General features: G+C 45.2%; 1 protein-coding gene across 1 annotated transcript; it reads right to left on the reverse strand.

Moving 5' to 3' along the window:
- Positions 1-119: 119 nt before the first annotated feature.
- CFAP100 (cilia and flagella associated protein 100) lies at positions 120-12,639 on the reverse strand. The gene is made up of 14 exons (XM_074151679.1): positions 12,573-12,639; positions 12,081-12,167; positions 11,607-11,704; positions 10,017-10,209; positions 9,314-9,381; positions 8,471-8,634; positions 7,764-7,844; positions 6,766-7,173; positions 5,187-5,235; positions 4,463-4,614; positions 3,511-3,646; positions 2,832-3,034; positions 1,256-1,349; positions 120-266 (listed from the first exon to the last, which is right to left on the reverse strand). Exons 1-14 carry the CDS (start codon positions 12,637-12,639, stop codon positions 120-122), a joined length of 1,947 nt encoding a protein of 648 aa, XP_074007780.1.
- Between the last annotated feature and the right edge of the window lie 7,531 nt (positions 12,640-20,170).

The raw sequence follows: 20,170 nt of genomic DNA on the forward strand, positions 1-20,170 counted from the left end.
GTGCCTAACACAACAGCTTTCTCTGGCATCTTGGGGTAGGAGATCGGGAATTTCATGGGACCATGAGCAAAGACTAACAGACTGTACATCTATGAAAAAATTATTATTCTAGAGCAGCATCAGCCCTCCGTGCTGTGGTTAGGGCTGTGCTGCCAGGTGAAATAATAGAGTTGTTCTTCCTTCTCCTTATCCGTTTGTTCTTGGCTCAGCTTTTTCTTCTCCTTCCTGGCGGGTGGGTTGGAGCGAAACACCAGCCTCCTGCCGCTCTGCAGAGGAAGAGGAGATGCCTGTGTCAGTGCTGTGTTGGAGCCACGTGTCTGGATGGTGCAGCTGCTGTTAAAGCTGCTCTGTGCTACTGGGCTCTCCTGCTGCGAGGGGCCGTGCCCCCTTGCTGTCTGTTCTCTAGGCAGGTTTCAATGTGTCTATTAAGCGCCTTTTTCTCTATTAAAAAAATGAGTGTCAAACACCTGAAGGCCGTGCATGTGCTATCGCTTCAGCTTCTACAAAGTATTATTCCACCAGCAACTGTTTTCTGACTAAAGCCTCATTTATATAATCTAAAGAGCATGGGAAGTTGGAAATCCGAAGAAATATCTTTGAGAGTCTGCAGAATCCTCTTAATTTATCTTGGGTAGAAGGGCAGGGACTCATGGTGCCCGTCCTCAATCACCCATGCTGTCACCAGCTTGGTGCGTGACTGAGAACTGGGTTGTCCTCGCCATCTTCTTGGCCTGTGAAATGTGCAGAAGGAGCCACGGCTGGAAGCTCCGCACGATGCGTCCCGAGGGGCCGAAGCTCAGTTTGGGGTAATGCGGCACATGCCAGAAAAAGGAGCGGTTTGATGCTATGGCTGAACTGGTCAAGGGGCTTGCTGCTGTAGGGAGCGTCCTGCTGCTGCCCAGTTCCTCTTTTGCTGATTTTCATGCTTTTTTTTAAAAAATACTGCCAGGTTAACAAGTTGAAATGAGCTTAATGAGAAAATTGGCAAAAATAGAGGGGCTTCGTGGTCAAGACACAAGGATAGGAGAAGGACAATCGAAAAACCCTGAGCTGGAATAACTCTTGGCACAACCGACTTCCCAGCAGTTGCTGAAGTTGTAGCCCAGTTTACAGGACTGATGCCCCTGCGTGTGGGTGCCATCCCCACCTGCCTGTGGTGGCCCCATGTAACACTCAAACCCTTCACGTTTAGTACCCCCAGCTTCTCTGCAGCGGGCTGTTGGGCCGAGGTGTTCCTGTGGATTACTGCACTTACCTTTTTTTTTATAGTTGCCTGCGATCTTTCCAGGGCCCGTTGCAGTCTTTCCTCCTGCTGCTGCTTCTGTTCTCTGAGCATTTCCTCTCTGAGCCTTTTGAAGGGAGCACATAACGGATGGGTTAGATGCCATGTGCAGCTACACCAGATGTGCCCTTGATGCACGGCTTGTCTAACGGCGCAAGGCCACCGCAGCGCAGGGGCTGGAGCAAGAGCAGGGGCTGCTGGTGAGAGGGTAACGCTTGGTGTGAGGGGAGGAGAAAGCACATCAAGCTTTGCAAATGGAGGTGTCGGAGGGTTCTGTTACAGATAACTCTCTCTACCACCTTCAGGAGGTGACGTATGCCTCTAGAGTGGACTAGGATGCTCGCTTTATGGGCGAATGATGCTTATTGTGTCTTACGTTCTCACCAGTGCACCCAAGTCTGTAACGTACAGAGGGGGTCGGAGGGTTTTACACCCATGGAGCTACGGTTAAGCGGCTCTGAGTCCCTGAGGAAATGCAGCCCTGGAACAGAAATGGGCTCAGGCTATTGAACGCCTGAGCGGAAAGGAAAGGAATTCTTAACCTTGTGATCTCCAGGAAACGTTTAAATGCACTTTCAAGGTTTTTCTGTTTGGTTGGTTTTGCTTTTTATTTGGGAGGGGTGGGGAGGGAGGTGTCAAGTTCCTTCCTGAATTCTTGTCCTCCATCCCTAGAGTGAAATAAATGTGTGTCTTATTTCTTTGGTAAGTTAAGAGTGCAAAACCATCCACAGAACATCAGGAAGAAGCATCGCACCCTTTCTACTATAAAGGTGAAGAAAGATGCAGAGAAAGAGAGTAAGTAAGAGGGAAATGTCACTGTCCTGGCTTTAAATCTTCGCATTGCTTTTTGTTGTGTGTTTTTTTCTTTTTTTTTTTCTTTTTTCCCTCCTCTGCCGGATCTGATTCACCTGGGGATGGCCAGACAGAACCAGCTGTCCAGTTGCATCCCTGCTGTTTGCGAGGAGAAATTTCATGTGTGCAACTGAGCAAAGAGAAATGTGTCTCATCTCAGAACCTAATTTTACTGTGTTAATTGGTTACTATTTTAATTTAATAATATGAGTTAAAGTTAGCAGTTTTGTAGAAGAAACATTTGAAAGCTGGCAATGCTGACCAGTGCCCTTATGTACCTATTGAAGGCTGACAAAATACCAGGGCATGTCAGACTTTGAGGGTGTTAAATAACTACAGAGGAGCAATTTTCTATTTAATCAGCTTAAATATTGTTACTGCAAATTGTCATCTTAAAATGGTGATTCTCATCATTTAATTTGCTCAGGAGATTTGTTCTTTTTTTTTCTTCTTTTTTCTTTTTCCAGATTTTGCCCTTTTCTAATGTAGCTATGAGCTACTGCTTGCTGATTGGGAGATGCGAGTACTATGAATGTGAAACCATTACAGAGGTAAAATGGGATGTATTGGTCATGTGGGCTTTCAGATTGCTTTTACGGTGTCCTGGGTTGATCTGACAAATTTGGCTCTTTCAGTGGCTTTGCTTTTGGCTGTCAACTTTTGGAAACAGGCTTTCCAGAAGAGGGTCTTGTCTTACCACATCCTCCGTTCCATGTTTTTGGCCTTCTTGGCCTGTTCTACCTTTGCGGGCGGGATTCTCTCCAGGTTATCCAGTAAATCATTGAGCTGTTTTTCTATCACCATTAGCATCTGCACTGTCTGTAGGTTTGTCTCATTTTCTCCAGTGCAGTGGCAATAGACTTCCAACACCTTCTTGTTCAGGCTTGTGAGAATTTTGTCCTAGAGATGAGAGGAGATATGGTGGGAGACACTGCTAGGTTCTACCCAGTAGAACCATATCATCCCTCCAAAAGCAAAGGAAATTAGCACGCTAATTTCCTCAACGGGACTCAATTGCTTGTTCGCTGGTTTGCTTAGCACCAGTGCCTGGGACAGATGGCTGTACTGAGCCATTCTTCTGTTGGTCTCATCTTCCCAGCTTTGCTGTGGCCTGGGACAGGTTGCAGCTGCCCACTTGCTTCTTTGAGCTCTACTCCCACCTCATAGTAGCTGTATGGAGTAGACACATTAGCCCCAGTTTGTTGCCTCAGCGGTGCCCCAAACCTGCCCTTTCTATAGTTCCATTGCTGAGAAACAGCGCTGATCCCTCCCCAGTGCAACCTGTTGTCCACTTTCTTCCCGGGATGGATATGGCTGGTGGAGAGGAACCACGTATGTGTGTGCTAAAACCCCCTTGTCTTGATCTCAGGTTGTACCTGGTCATCAGCTTCATATTCTCCAGAGGAAAAGAGGTGAACTTTGCGTTTCAGATCTGCTGCTCTCTCTTCTTCCTTGGCGATGGAGGATTTGAGTGTGATTACCTGCTGTTTCAGCTCTGCTAACTTCTTCTCCCTAGGCCAGAAGAGAAAGGAGGTTATTTTGAAAAATGTGTCTCTGTAACACACTACTCCTCTGCTGCTTTCCATCCTGGACCGTCCCTCCTGCTGCCGGCAGATGGAGGTAATACTTCATGCCATTTCTGGGGAACTTGCACCCACATCTCTGAGAGCAGAGGGACCTTGTGACTTTACTGGAGTAACAGTTACTGTGCTGGTGTGGGGGAGGGAGAAGTGGCATAGCTAAACCTTCACTTTTTAATAAGTCAATGGGGGCAGTAGATTCCATTTAAAAACTTTCACAAGGGGACAAGCTGCACTTTAAATGGGAAGATGTGTGTCTACCTGCCATTGGAATACTATATTGCAATTACACTTGGGTTCCCTGCTGGCTTATTCTAGGAAGGGTTTGCATTGAGTCAGGGTAGGCGCTGGTCTAGATCACTCCAGAACATGCCTTGTTTCTTCCTTTGATCTTTCTTTATGAGAATTACAGGATACTTCTGGTTTATGTTCACTCCAGGATGTTAATGCGTCAGTCCCCCAGCCTGTGCCTTGAGGACTAAGGAACTAGTCCCAGGCTCAAGTCCTATCTCCTAAATTATGCAGAAGGGACGCTTTCCCAGAAGCTCACAAGATGGTGAGTTGCGTGGGCTGCAGCTGGGCTCTCAGGTATGAGAAAGAGACTCTTTCTTGTGTGCTGCAGTCTGATGGCTGATTACGTGTGGCCTGCAGCCTGATGGTGAGGTGCTAGTGGGGGGAAGAGGGGTTGCTTATGTTTGAAAGCTGGGGCACAGAGACTCCTTCCCGCCACTTGCAGGGTCACACATACGTGCTTTCATGTGTGGCGATGAAAGTGTGCTGGACCTTGTCCAAACTTTCTTCAGTCTCCTGGGAATTCTGAATGAAGGACAAGTTCTCTTCCTCCATCTCCGTGAAAATAGACAGCAGTTGTTGGGGATCAGTAAAATACAACTCAGGCTCCTGGAATGGAAAACAAGTGCAATGAGTTTTTGTCCTCTAGCTTCTTTTCCATTGAACTACATGGAGGTTGGTCTGTACCAGCCCTGGTTGTTCGAATGCTCTCCCATGTAGAGAGGTCCACGAGTGTCCACATACAAATGTCTCCCACCTTCCTGACATATGTATAGCTTGATACAACCTCGGTAACTCACCACCAAAACAAGTTGCATTTGGGGCAGTAAAAAGTGGCGCAAACATCTGTGAGTGGGAAAACTTCAATTTCCGAGATAAAACAATAACTTCACTAATTTCAAAATCTCCTATTATATGATGTCATATCATTGGGGGATAGCAAGCTTTGAGATGATGGTAGGTTTTTGGAAAGTGGAGGGGGAAAGTTAAACTAAGCTATTTATAATACATGTTGCTAAAACATGAACATTTATGAATGTATAAACATACGTTTATAATTAGTGGCTGCAGTAACCCCTCAATGCCATAATAAATGGTTAGAAGGTGAGAGGCATTAGTAACATCGATAAGTGACACAGGACAAACAGAAAATGTAAGTATTTCAACATGAGACTTCTGACCTCATCTTCATCCGAGCAGGTTTCGCTTTCTGTGCCCTCCGGGATATTTCTGAAAAAAGCATTTTGTGTATCAGGCCCTTAGAGAAAGGATAGCTCAAAGGAGACCTTGTTAGTGAATTATGAACACTGTTATTGTTTGCCCTTTGCTCCTGAATAGTCCTTTGCACGTTCACACATTTGGCCCCCCGTGGCTGTGGGCTTTTTGGGGGTCAAGAGGAGCTAGGGGTCACACAGACACGCGGTGTGGGAGCTACTCTGGGCTCTGCTGGCCAGCAGGGTCAGGACATGACGCACGAGCCTGAATGGAGGGTGTTGATCCAAATGCCTTTAAAGTTGATGGGAGACTGGGCTCTTGGGCAATGAGAAGGCAAAGGCAGGAGCCTTGTTAAAAAGACTCGGGCAGCAGCATGGCAAGTGTAGAGAAGGCCTTGTGCCCCATGTGGGATGTGGTACTGCTCCTAAACAACATGGTGTAGCCACCACGGGAATCTGCAGTTTTTACCTGCCCTGGGAGAGGGTTGTTGAGTGCTTTTTTAATCTGCACAGTCTATTACCATTAACTAGCAGTGTGTCCTCTTTCTTTCCCACTCAGCCCCAGGGACAAGCCAGCACAAGAGCTGGGAGAGCAAGGCAAGAGGTGCCTGACTGATGCTGGGAGCAGAGTCTGCTCATCACCTTCACTTGCACCTGACGCCCTGTGCCATGGAGAGGTGAAAAACTTCCATTTGCATCATCTTAACGTCAGCCCCACTTGCGTCCGCATTGTTCCTGCTATGTGGCAGCAGCCCAGCAATTGCAGTAGCTTCACGAGAGGTGGCACATGGCAGCCCTGCTTGAGAGGACCTGGCACCTGCAATGCTCTGAGCAGAGGCAGAGGAAATGGCCCTGCAAGCAATGACTTAGTTCAAACTCTATTGATAGCTTTTTTTTTTTCTTTTTTTTTTTTTTTTTTTTTGCCTTAGGAGACTCACCAGCCACTCAGGCTTTGCTTTTCCAGGCAATTTCTTTCTGTGCCTCAAGAAGCTGGAGCTGGCCATACACATCTTATACTCCTACCTGCCCCTCCTCTCCTCAGGCTGGCCCTGCCTACCTTACAGCAGCGTTACTCTCCCCGTGTCCCACCATACGCTGCCTGAAGGCTCTTACTGAAAGTAGACAATCAATGCAATGTGGGTCTACGGTGACCTTGGACCTTCATTAAATGGCAAAACAACAGGCAGCTATTTGCATGGCAGCTGGAACCAGCAGAGTAAACCAGTAACTCAGCCACAAATAGGCCACAGAGAAGCTTTGCTGCAAATGCCCAAGGTCTATGATTCCTCCTGGGATCAAGGCTCGAACTCTGGGCAGGCGATCTCAGTAGAGGATTTGAGGATGGAGCTCTGTTGGAGTACGTACACAGGTACTGACTTGCACACCTGATGGCTTTCTACTGGTTTTGTAGATTTGTTCCAGCAAGAGCGAGGTCGTGGTATGCTCACAGTGAAGGTGAGGAGCAGGTTTCCTCTATACTGACTCCCACTCACTTGAGCGCTCTCTGCTGTGCTTAAGTCTGTCATTTGCATTTTCTCGTACTTACACTTTTCTTCTTGATAGAGGCTTCAGGAGGTTTTTGAGATGTGGCCTGATCTCAAATAATGAGATGAGTGCTGGACTTTTTGAAGACAGCAGGGAATTTGGCACATTTGTAGGACTGGTACTGTAGGGACTGGCTGTCAGACTCTGGTCTGGAGAGAAGCAGACATGTCCCATTTGAGCCTGGGGCTCTCCCAGTGAGAAGCGGGTAGTTTTTCTCTGGCACTTTCCCTGCTCTGCAGTGGTGGGAGGTGAGGCACTTTCTTCAGTAGCTTTGGATGCTTTTTGCAAGTCCTTTTCCTTTGTGTGCTTTATTCCGTGTTCCTCCTGCCACTCTTTTGGAGATAGTTGATAGAGGAAGTCCCTGTACGTCTTGTACTTCTGCAGACTATTCTTGAATCTGGATATATCACTGGGGTGAGAGAAGTGGACAAAGTTGGTTAGCAGGGAGGAAAGCCCCTGTTTTAACAGGTTCTTTCTAACTCTCGACGTTCAGCCTCACCCAGAGAAGCAACAAGAGGGCGCATGTCTTCATGAGCATGCAAAGACAAACAGGAACCTGCCATATGTACTCTCTGTGGTTCCTCACGTGGAAGCTGTCTGGTCACATCTTTGTGGCCAGGCCCTTCCTATGGCACTGGGCTTGCTAATTTGGAATTTTTTTCTTGAAAATGAATGAGAAATCTTGCCAGCTCAACTCATAATGGAAATTATAGTTTTTTTTTCTTCTTCTTTCCCCAGGTCACCATTAAAATGCATTACTTAGCTTTGTTTGGTTTTTAATCTGAGACTAGGCATTTAATTTTAGTTTTGGAATATTCATACTTTTAAAAAAAAAATCGTTAAAAAAATAGTTGAGATGTTTTAGAAACAAAGCCAGTATCTGGAAAACAAAAGCTGAAACATTTTGACTCTTAAAATTGAACATGTTGAGAAATCTTTTTCCCCAAGGGCTATGAGGGTATAGCGCTGTTAAAAACAGGAGTAGTGTGCAACCGTTACCTCTGGAGGTTCTCGATTTGGGAAGTGATTGCCTGGATCTCCTTCATTTTCTTTGTCTTTGCTGTGCTTTCTTTTTCGGCACTAGGGAAGAATGCATAAACATAAGCCATAAAACAATTTAACGGTAAGTGGGTAGTGAAATGAGGTGCATGTAAAACAGAGAAAAAGACGTGGGGGAAATGCTAGAAATCTTTCTTATAGATGTACCCCAAGTGATGCTTGGCTCCTGCCTGAAGGCCCTGCTTGCCTTGGCAAAGAGAGTATGGGGTCCCAGCAACACTTCCAGGTTAGGGCCTTCCTAATTTGGCTGCTGCTGAGCATCAGTTGTTGCTTTGCCCTTGCGCCACCTGTGATGGGCCAAAGTGCTCAACTTGCTTCACTGTTCTGCTGTGAGGGGTTGGGCAGAAACATTTCCCTCACATAAGGGGGTTATGAGAAGAACAGAAGTGGTGGGGTCAACAGCAGGTTCCTTGCTGCAGCCAAATCAAGGGCTTTTGCAATGAGGGGTTTCCCCAGCTATTGGTCTCCTTCCTCTCTTTCACTGCATGTGTGGGGAGAAAGTGCCACCAGGACTGTAACTCTGGGAAAACTCAGACATAGAGCATTTGAGGATGGATGCTAGTAGAGGTCCTGCAGGGAAGTCAAGCAAGAGACCTGCTGTGTCCAGCACAAAAGAGCACACAGGTGGTTCCCTCAACTTCCCTTACATTTTCAGGGCTTGAACAGAGTTTTTATGGTTCTCCTTCAGGAACTCAGTAAACACGGCAGCATCCTTCTCCAGGTAGTATTCAGCTTTTTCCAGTTTTCTTTCCTCGATTTTTGCTACATTCTCCATCTTTTGAATCTCATCTCGCTTTACTGTCATGGCATACTGAAATGAACCCAAAAGGCAACACAGTCACATCAGTTGGTTGGTTTTCAAGGTATATTGGTTTAGCTTTGTTCTTGGTTACCCTATTGCCTTATAGTTGTTGGCAGAGAGGGTAAGGATTTCAAACCGAGGTATGTGTCTCAGTGCAAACTGGGTACATAGAGGCCAGGAGATGTTTCAGAAGTAACATAGCAAATAAGCAGGGAAACTAAAGACAGAATCCAGAAGGCCCAGCATTGTGTTAACTCTTGGCTGACAAAGATTGATTCAGTTGTGTTACAGCACAATAATAGAGATGAGTAATTGGGATATTCCAGCATGACTCCCTTATTTTGAGTTCAGAATGGCTCCCAGCTATAGTTTATGTATGGGACAGCAAGAGCCAAAAGGTTGGTATATCTGTGCATCTCACAAATGAAATAGTTGCATGGCTGCTACTGGATGGTGCAAATGACTTGTGTTCATTTCTTTCTTGGTTGGGGGTTGCTGGGCAATAGGCTATGAGCGTCTTTAACACAGAATTTGGACAGTCAGTTCATGAGGTCTGATGTGTGCCTCCTTGGTGTGATCTCCAGGCAATGGATCCCAGGGGGAAAAAAAAAAAAAAAAACAACACAGCAAAGTGACACAGAGAAGAATAATTAAATTAACAGAAAGTAACATTCTTTAAGTCAAGTACCTCAAGTAAAAATATCTCTCTTCTGTCATTTATGTAGTCATGGAAGGTCTCCTTTTCTAGTAAGTTATCTGAAATTAGGATGTAAAGTTGATCAGACTAGTGGAGGAAATACAGCCAAGACAAAAGTCAGTGAATATGTAGGTTGCTGTGAACACGGATGTGGTTGGTGCTGGAGCCAGCGATACTGATTGTTTTATTATAGTTTTGACCTTGTTTATGATGAGTTTCATATGGGCTTTCATGAAGTAACACCAGGTAGAATGGAGTGGAGAATCTGGTCCTTACAAAGGTCTATGTCCTCTAGACTTTAATAGTAAAGCTGCTCCTCATGTCAGAGGCAGAAAATTTAGGCCCACATCCACTAAAATCCAATTTCAGGTCAGCTTAGTAGAAATGTCTCCATAACACAAGGTCTTGCAAACTCACAGCTGACTCTGAGAGCTCCCAGCTACTGTGAAGGCCACAGGGGATGGTGGAACCCAGCCTACTGCGGTGGGGATGACACATGCTCCGTATGTAAATGCATGAAGTGGAGATGGCCCAGCCACACAGGGGCTGCCAAGATGCAGCACAACTGTTGTGTCTGCAACAGCTCACCAAAGTCAGCTAGAGCTAACTGCTCCTCCCGTCTCCTCTTTGATTTTTGCTTCAGGCTGTTACCCAGCTGAGCAGCACCACTACAAAGATAGTAACTGTTCCCTGCCTTTATTTGTGGATATCTTCCATGACAGAGTATCCTGAAGAGTTTTCAGTCTCTCTTCATTTGTTGCCTCTTTTCTGGCCTCCTCTTCTTCCTCCTTTTGCAGAGCTTTCCTGCACCCTTTTTGCTTTGCTTTTATTTTAGCGGAGTAAGTCATTTTCTCGTGGATTTTCATGGTCTTCATCCTTTCACGTTCCTATGAGGAGAACTCAGTTATGCGGACAGTCTGATTATGTGCTTTGTTTGCTATGGTTTTTAAAGACATGAGTGGTTATTCACAGTCTAGAAATTTGCAGGCTACTGATACTCTGCTGATGCACGTTTGCCTGGTTTATCTGACTAATCCCAATTATATTGTCTTGAGTCAACCAAAACACTAAATTTCTTAGCATTTGTTCTCATTAGTTTGTTGATTTGTATTCAGCATCAAGCCACCAGCTGTGCCAGTTTGTACCTACTCAGTGTCCTCATTTTTCCTTCCTGGATTATTCCTGGGAGAGAATGGAAATTTTCAGAGATTTATCCTGCAAGTTCCCTAGTAAAAGGGAACAACAACAGGTCAGCCCACACTCAGTACCAACTCAGTCCAACTTTCACAAAGGCATGTAAACCTTTAAGTTTAGATTGAAAGGATCTGTTTAAACCCACTCCAGAGCTTTTTTTTTTTATGCTCAGTGCTTTCACATGGGCTGAAGTGCAATTCATTGCTGTCTGCACAGCTTGGGCATGGGTTAGGCTGAGGACATCACCTAGCAGACATCCTTAGTGCACTTCTTCTGAAGCCCTTCCCCATACTTGTATAGTGACCTTCAAACCAAGCAAAAACCAGACTGTATCAGTCATCAATGTGAGGTGAGGAGCCTTGCTTAACCTTGTTTGGAGCCCTCCCTTTGTGATTCAGAAACAAAGACCTCTTTCTTCCACACTACTGCTTGGCTTCTGCAGCCACATGCAACAATCAGACTTCTCTGAGATGCGACAACCTTTCCATGACTTCCCACCTCCTGTGAACTGTATGCTCTAAGGAAAGTCCACCGCAGAAATAAGAAAGAGAGAGAGACAGTCCTGAGACCTGGCTCTCTGGTCTGGTGGTTTGCAATTCCCTATCTTACCCTATCTCATGTAGAGAAACCTAAGGGATGAAACCCATATTGTCCTTCTTCATAGGCATTCATTTTGTTGGCAGCTCAGAAGATCACATCAAACATGGGAATGTAGCTTTCTAAGCAGAAAGTCAAGCCTGTTGAAGTGGAAACCAAGAGATCTTGTACCAAAGCTTTATGTAGAAGTCAATGCTAACAGCACTGTGTGTTTTCCAGGAACAGGAATGAGTGGCAAATCTACCTTGAAGCAAACAAAGTGACAATATCCAGATTTTGCAAAAGCAACCAGCAAGCCTGTGCTCAGATTTGCTTGTGGGAAATTTAATCTCTCATGGTGGACTTCAGTGGACTTGAAGCTGATCTAGGGGAATCTCAGCTGAATTTGGAAGCTATTATTTCTCTCATGCACTAAATTTGGGCATTATACTGGTTGGTTGCCTGCCCTAGTGAACTGTTAGTATATACATTGGCCTAAAGCACGTATACATACCGCCTTAGCCTTTCTTCTTTCCTTGTTCCTTATTGAGAAAATGTCTATTTCTGGAGGAATTGTAAATGGATTTTTCATTGGATTTTCTTCATCCTCTTCTGGGTTGTCTGAAAAAAATGGATAAGGGTGTAGAAGATGTGAGGCAGAATATCAGGACTCAGTGCAAAGGGACTCTGGTCTGCTGCATCACGCCTGAAGGGTGGGCAGCTGTGCTCACAGCTGCAGATGTCTAACAAAGCTGAATCAGAAGCAGAGAGCTGGGTAGGGCTTATAACAAGCCGGTGATATAACTGAGACCTCTGTATTGTTTACATCACTTGACCATATCTGCTGATCAACTCAGCATTTCAGCCAGGGATTTTTGTATGTCTGGAGCTATTTTACCCACCTCATCTGGTTGTGGGCAGAAAAGTCTGAATACAGGTCTCTCCTTTGACCTAACAACAAAAAGTTGCCAGAGCATCATGACCTTACCGAACAGCACAAGCTCAGTTTGCATTCCAGATTTGGAAGAGACACTTTGAGATGTTGACTCTGTACATGGAGATGGCATCTTTGACCCTGGTCCAAGGAAAACCATAAACAAATCAATCAGTTGGGACCTGCTGATAACTGATGCGGTAGGATTTACAGCGGTGATGGGCCTAGGGACTTCCTGGATCTTAACCACTGAGCCTTTTGTGTCTGTAGGAATTAACAAAAAGCTTCAGTAAACTGGAAGGTATTTGTGTTCTGACCCCAAAAAGGAGATGTTCATCCCTGGCTTACATGAAAGCTGTGTAAAACACAGTCCTTCTTACACACACACTGATGGGAAAGCAAAGACAGAACAATCTGGAGATAACAAGCAGCTCGAGTCCCTTGCCTCTTGTTCCATCCACATCTCCAGTTCTGATCCACACCCATACTTTTTCATCCTCCTATCGCTGCTTCACAAGCAACATTTTTACTCCCTAAAGCTCTTACCAGTAATTGCTTCGGCACTGTGGGTTTCTTGTGATAAGGCTGAACGATTGTTGGACAGCACAGACATGCTGTAGGGAACTCTGTCGTGTTTAATTTTAGGCTGGCAAACTGTTGAAGGTTAGATTTTTGTTTCTCTGGATCCAGTCTCTTTTTGTAGTCTTTGCTATGGGTTCTAGGGGAAAAGGCATAATTGTAATGATCTCACTTACAAAGAACAGATAGATCATTGTTAAAGTTATCCTTTAATCAACAAAGGCAGCAAGCTGGGTCCAGTGAGGTATTAGTTCAATTGATGCAATTCTGCTGCTGGGACCATTTCTGATCTGCACTGTTATAAGATACAGCAGAAAATGTCCTCTTCCGCTTGCACTAGTTTTAAGGCTATTTTAGAGCATCATTTTTTGCTCTGAACAGCCTCCAGTTTTTATGTATTTTGAGCTAAACTCATCTGGCCTAATTTCTATGTATGTCCTTGGCGCTTTGTGTTTCCTATTGACTGTGTTTCTGCAGCTGCCCAATTAGCATCTTATTCTTTGGAGGTGTCAAACTTTCACTGTTGATGAGACACAGAGGCTGAGGTAGAATTTAGGCTGTTTGAGTACATCCCAAAAGTTTTCTCTCCCTTTTTCAGTTATTGAAGTACCTTTTCCAAAAGCCTCCTTGACTGGTTGCTTAGGTTTCATGTCCCTCTGAATTTTGCATAACTTAATGGGGTAATTTTCTCTAGGGGGTCCCTCATCTACGTCCTGGAACAACACAACCCCTGCTGATGATACGAGTTTTGGAGAAAACCCCATCAGGCCAGGGGTAGGAAAGCAGTCCAACGCCTGCAGCGTGCGGCTGAATATACTTTGTGAAATATGCAGAGCAGTTGCAGCAAACACCTGGATGCTCAGCCCCCTTAGCGCACACCTTGACTTCTGTAATCTAAACCCCTTCTCATAACAATCTTCCTGTTCATTTGGTTGATTTAAATTCCTGCTACAGGGAATGGGACTGAAAAGCAGGACTAGACAGGGGATACTGGCAGATGGAAAGTAATTGTCAGTGCAACTCTCTGGGATAAAAAGTGTTTTGTAATATAATTTTAGCAAAGTATAGGAAGCTGCTTCTAAGATTAACTTATAAATATTCATTTTATCAAGGTATTTTTTGTTTGAGGTGATTGTGGTTTTTTTTAATAGATTGTTTGCACATCACTTTGCAAATAATGCCAAAAGCTACAGAAGCATTAGTTGTGCTAATTATAATTATTAAGCTCAATAATGCAAATAAGAAATGCTTTGTTGCTAGAATCATTTGGCAGATATTTCACTGCCTCTGACATTTTTATGTTTCAGTAGCTACATCCAATGGCCAGTAGTATGTGAACCAATAGATAAGGCAGTCATGGTTTTAATTTACTGAAACATTTATTCAATGCTTTTCCCTAGCACCAAGCTGCTGCACAGAAAAAAATATCCCAAAGTAAATATGCCAACAGGTCTAAAAAAGTAATACAACAAAATACATCCACTGTGTTGCCAGAGCACTGGATGAGCGTATGTTTTATACACTCAAATGATCTAAATGATACCATCGCTTGCAGAGAATGCTTGTTATGCTCACTGGGAAAGTACTCCGAGTTTTGAGCTACAGAGCAACTCTTCCAGGGACAGATGTGTCCCATTTCCCAATAGCACCCCACCCCCTCGCCCACGGAGAAGGAGAGGGTTAGTGCGTGTGATCTCCCGGGGACACACGCCGGCATCCCCACTTGTTTGAGTGAGATGCTGTATCTGATGTCAAAAACAGATACGAAATTGCTGTGATTGCCCTCAACCCTTTATTTTTTGGTTTCTCACCCAAAGGAGATGTCCTCCGGGCTCCTCTCTGCAGGCAGGCAGTGGTCAGATGGGGACATGGATGTGGTTGTCGGCTCAGCCCTGGGCTTTCCTCCGGCTCTTGTTTGCACTGCCATGGAAACCTGCATTCCCGTTGCTGGGCGGCAGCCGACCAGCAGGCATGAAGGGATCCCTTCCTGGGTCCCCTGCGACCAGGACAAGTGTCCCTACCTTGATGGAGGGGAGGGTGGGGGGGCAGGTGGGTCCTCCTGGAGCTCAGCCGCCACGGGAGGCTTTGCAGAATCTCCTGAGCAGGCAGCTCGCTGAAGTTCCAACCAGACATCGGGGTGGAAAAGGAAGAAAACTTGTGGTGTAAGAGGTCTCCCTGGCTTGGGGGTTCTTTATTCGTTCTTTCAGTCCACATGGGCCTGGGAATCGGGTACTTAACCCCATCTCTGCAGGAAAAGCAGCAGGTTGAGGAAATGGGAGCTGGAGCCCCTGATTGTGGAAGTGACTGTAATTTATCATTTCATAACCTCTGCCTGGGTCTTTCTGTTTGTAAAGTCTGAACAGTCACAGCTGTGGTATAGGTGAATGAACTGTCATTTACTGGAGGTTCCCCAAGTCGATAGTGCTATAGAAACCCAAATATCACCTTCCAAAATATCATATAATTTAAAAGATGATTTGATAAAATATCAGTTGAAAAAAGTAATACATTTTAATGGAGGAAAAGATCCTTAAATCCCTGTATTTACTCTTTCCTTTTTCTGAGAAGACCAAGTCAGTTCCAAATGGATTGTGTTCTTCTCTAGACTCTTTAGACTCTCTATTAATACAACTTCAGCTTTCTGAAATAGCAGTTTCTTTCATTTACCATTAGGTTTCCGAACAGCTTTCTCCATCTGAATAAATCATGCAATAAATAGCACGATTTTCTGTAAGTGCAAACTCCCATTTGATTGTTATAGTTCTTTTCTGTAATTGCTGATTATCAAGAGACTGGATTCAGGCAACAGAAGGAAAGTGCTTATACAGAAAGAAATTTCTCTTTATTCTGCACATGAATGCTTTGATTTTTAGCAGTGATGCAGAAAACCATAGTGCTATCTTTAGTACGCTTTGGGAAATTTCTCAAATGTATCGGGTAGTATGTATTAAAAATGAGACTATAGAATAATTTCCATTACCAAAAAAATAATTCAGGAATAAATCGTACTTAAGATGCATTTTTCTAAAGGCATAATATCAAATGGTCTTTGTTCAGAAATCTCAGTTTATTACACAATTGCGAATTTGCAGCAGTGGTAACATCACAGAAATAGATAAAAGAAAACTAAGACATTTGAACAGCCGTGGCTCTGTCTGGCATAATCTCTGTGTCAATGAATGATACAATTGAATATTCATTGCTCTGTTCTGTGTTATCCTTGCTAAACACTTATTTCCCCAAACTGGAACAGAGATTATTTAAAAGCAGAGATGTACTTTGTGAATTCTTGGAAATGTGCAAGCTCTTCATAAGTTTGGTTTGTTGTTCATATCCCGCACGTGCCGTAAGCCGCTTAGGCTTTGCATTTCCTTGAGGGCAAAGAAGTTTTTTAAGGCCAGGAGGACATCTGGGGTCTATTCTTAGCCACCGTTAACTTGGTTAATGAATGCAATAAGTATCATGTGCAACATCATGGGAAAATCCGCCCGGTGGCACAGGCTGTGCAGCTGACCAGGGCTGCACCTCATGAGGGATTTCTGGGTTGTGTAATGTCGCTTCAGGGCACCACATTTTTGGGGCTTATTAAACGTCCGAACAGTGCTTCCTCGGCACACAGCTGAGGAAAACAGGCAGTTTGCATGCTAGGAATGGCAGGCTGCTGCTTGCGTTTCGAACAGAAGGATCTGTGCAGATTTGGAGGCTTGTAGGGGGTGGTTTTGTTAGGATATGGGATTGGGATTTCAGGATATCGTTATTTCTTTGCTCCCTTCTTTTCTTTCTTGCTTGTCTTCTCCACTCTCTGGTCACCCAGTTTGTGATGTGAAGGGGTTGCTTGCCTTCTCCGTTCAGTCACCCTGTTTGTGGTGTGGGGGCGCTGATCCCTACCGCAGAGGTGCTGTGAGGGTTAATTAGTGTTGGCAAAACATTTTGAAACAGCTGATTGAGAAATGCTGCCAAAGATAAAAGCTGAATAAGTATCTAGATAAATAAATATTCCTTTGTAGTCTTATCGTTACGGGAAGCTCCCTGTGTAGCGAGGATACTGCCCAGGGCACTGAGCTGTCGTCTCCCCGCTGCCTGGAGTCTTCTCAAGGGGACTAATTTATTTAAATATTTCACCTCAGTTTCTGCGACGTGAGCCACAATATGAGACAAGCCACAATATAAGACACACAAAGACAAAAGCCTGGAAATACCCATCAAACCACAGAAATACTGAATGGATTGGCAGTTTTTCTTTTTCTGCAGCCCTTGGTCCTCTGTTTCCCGGTGAATTGTGCAGCTACAGAACCTCGAGCATCCCAGGAGGGAGAAGGGGAAGTTGGACCCTATTCCCAGGTTTAGACACAAGGAAGGAGGAGGGATCCGCAAGCGCCTGCAAGACATCACCTACAAGAGCTCTGCTGAAGGCAGTGCAGCCAGCTCTGTGCTTCAGTGTGGTCTCTGGTGAGCTGCCAGGAGTTGTTTTTCTGCTGGTGGGTCTTTTTGGGACATTGTTCTCCTACCTGGGGGGAAGCAGCTTCACGTTGGCTGTGGAGATCCCATGGGGAATATATGGCTGCTCACACATCTCTTGCAAGGTCTGTGCATGCTGCTGAGCTCTGTAGAAAGGCTGAAAGAGGAAGAAACAGTGACCATGTGGTTCTCCTCCATTTGTACTTTATTCACAGTACAAATTCCTGCATCAGCACCACAGCTCAATGAAAGATGCCAAAAGAAACAGTATTGGAGACTGTATCCATCCTGTCTGACCAAGCATCGGGCCATAACATGTCTCTGTTTCCCCACAGATCTTCTCCCTTCCAACACCAGACAATCCTGAAGTCCAGGCTGAATGGCCTCACACATTGAATGCTGCCTGTGCGCAGCAAATCACGGGCTCTCGACAGTAACATAGATGTCTGCTGTCTCTTTAGGTTATGGGGGACATGGAAGTGATGGCCTGACAAAGAAATGGTTACTCTGGCTTGGGGTGGAGCCATCCCAAGCAAGGGCGAGCAGCTAGTGCAGAAGGTAAGCAGGAGACCTCCCGTGAACAGCAAAGCTATGATATCCAAGTGCCATGGTCCCATGGTGTCTAACTACTGGCAATCCTGTTTGTTCCTCTACTGCCTCCAGCTGAAACTTACTTCCAGGAGAGATTTTATTTCAACGCAAATTTTTTCTGCTAGAAAGATGTCCCCCTTTACCTTTGCATGGCCGGAGCCAGCCACGAGATGGCAGCAACCTTGTATTGCCAGGGCTGGGGATTTGGCTCAGTGACCCACATTTCCTGCTCCTGCTTCACCATGCTCGTTTTGCCTTACAGATGAAGTCTCCAGGCTTGACGAGCATCAAGAAAAAATCTGGCCCATCTTCTGGCTGTTGGAGAATTGTCCCCAGAGGGGTGTTCTGCAAGAAGATCAGTGAGCTCAACTCTCATCTTTGCAAACAGGCTGATGGAGCAGGACTCCCCCAGGTCTTTGTGTCCTAACGCTGAACCTCAGCCCTCAGTGTGTTCTTGGGCTTTCTCATCCAAAATGAATTTGTAGTGTTCTTTCAACTGATCTGATTTCAATCTAGTGGATGAAAGCTGCTAAAATCTCTGAAGGGACATGTGGAAATGACAAGACAGCCCCTGTCATCAGTCCTTGTACTGAGGGTAAGCATGGGTGCTGTGTAATGACTTGGACCAAAAGCAGCAAGTGCTCAGTGATTTGTATTTCATGCTTGTTCTTGCTGAGAATGCAGACTGTTTCCTGCTGAGAAGAAGAGATGATGTTCTGCAATCTTAATCTTGGGACCCCTGCCAGATCTGTGCCAGTTTCTTTTGCAATGCAAAGCTTATTCTAGTGTGTGCTGTGGTGGCAAGGAGTCTTTCTTGCAGTGACTGTCAGCAGCCTCAGTGCTCTCCTCAGCCAACTGCATACAGATAAGCTCTGTGCTGTCCTCTAACTCCTGAGCTAATGCAGCCAACACCATGAAGAGTTGGTCGACTCAGGCTCCTTGATTTCTGTATCAGTCAATGTGGGAACTGCTTGCTGATCAGTCAAGGAGTGGTGGTGTAGCAGAGCCTGATGCAAATGCAGCGGAAGGTGGCAGAATGACAGAATAATACCATTTGGGAGGGACCTTTGGAGGTCTCTAGTCCAACCTCTTGCTCAAAGCAGGGCTAACTTCAAAGTCCTATCAGGCTGCTCGAGGCCTTACCCAGCTGTTTTGAAAACCTCTAAGGATGGAGATTTCACAAACTCTGTAGACAATGGAAGGTGAGATCTGGGAGGCTGAGCTGCAGCCCCACTGGTTTGCTCTGGTGAAGATACAAATAAATGATATGATTGCATTTTCAAGGCCAGTTCTGAATAACTGTTTAGACCTGATCCCAAACTGAAAACTCTAACTAGTTCCAGACTTCCCTCAGAGCTCTGTACTTTTGGGACCTAGGAGTTTGCATTTGGCCCATTGTAAAAAGAGCCACAAAGCTGCAGCCAAGGAGACTTTCCTAACCAGGGCTATAAATCCATGCTATTTGCAGGGACAAATGACCCAGGAACCTGAGGTTGCAACTTCATGATTTTGCATTAAGCTCTTAAGGCACAGTTCCAGCCTTTTTCCTGGCCCTTGCTTTGTAGCAAAACTACAGCTGCTGTGACTGCATGGGAACTGATCCAGCTGAAAAATACCATGCCTGAGGAAAAGACCCTTTTTCTTATGGTCACTGTGATGGCTTGAGGAAGAAGGACACATGGGCTGGGGGAAGGTGGAATTGCCCCTTTCAGTGACAGCCTGTGCTTTGGTCGCCTGAGAGAGATAATGAAACTGCAGCTTCATGGTGGTGAAACAGGCTGATCCTGCAAGCCCCACATACAGATTTCCTTCAACAGGGGTGTATGGAGCAGACCAAAAAGGATTCATAAAGTTATGGGTCATGCTGGTTTCTAAGAGCTGCAAAAGGGAGCACATGGCTCTAAACTCTTTCTGCTCATGTGGAATGGATGAAAGATAAAACCAACCCTGTTATTGTCTTTGCTCCTGAGCTCTTTCAGTCCTGCCAGGGAAGCTTGTACAGGATCTATTATCTGTGATACAAAACTGGCTTGTACCTTTAGGGTAGCTCATGGGATCCACTTCCCCTTGCTAGAAAATGAGGCATCACTGGGCACCAGCTGCAACAGTTCAGGAACTTTTGGTGCCAGCTTGGCTGTTTTCTTGCAGGATCCACCTATTTGCATCTCTATTTTACGTATGGAGTACCGGGGCACAGAGAAGCAAAGTGACTCTGCCAATGCCACGCATTGGGTCTCTGGTAGAAAAAGCCCCAAATCCACAGCTTTTCATAGCTGTTTAGCTGGAATCATGAAAAGCACAAACATGCTTGTCATGCAGTGACAGCTTTATTACTTGGAAATGCTAGAAAGTTTCCACATTTTGTCCCTATTCCTTTGCCTGCACCTGTGTGAATGCCCGCTGTTGTCCCCACCAGGATATCAGCAGATCCTGTAGCTTGTTTTTCATTGAAATATCTCCTCTTAGGTAAATATTACATCTGAAGTTGCTTTGCCAGTGGCTTTCCTACCTGGAGT

This window comes from Numenius arquata, chromosome 8, assembly GCF_964106895.1.
Source record: "Numenius arquata chromosome 8, bNumArq3.hap1.1, whole genome shotgun sequence".
Classification (NCBI taxonomy): domain Eukaryota; kingdom Metazoa; phylum Chordata; class Aves; order Charadriiformes; family Scolopacidae; genus Numenius; species Numenius arquata.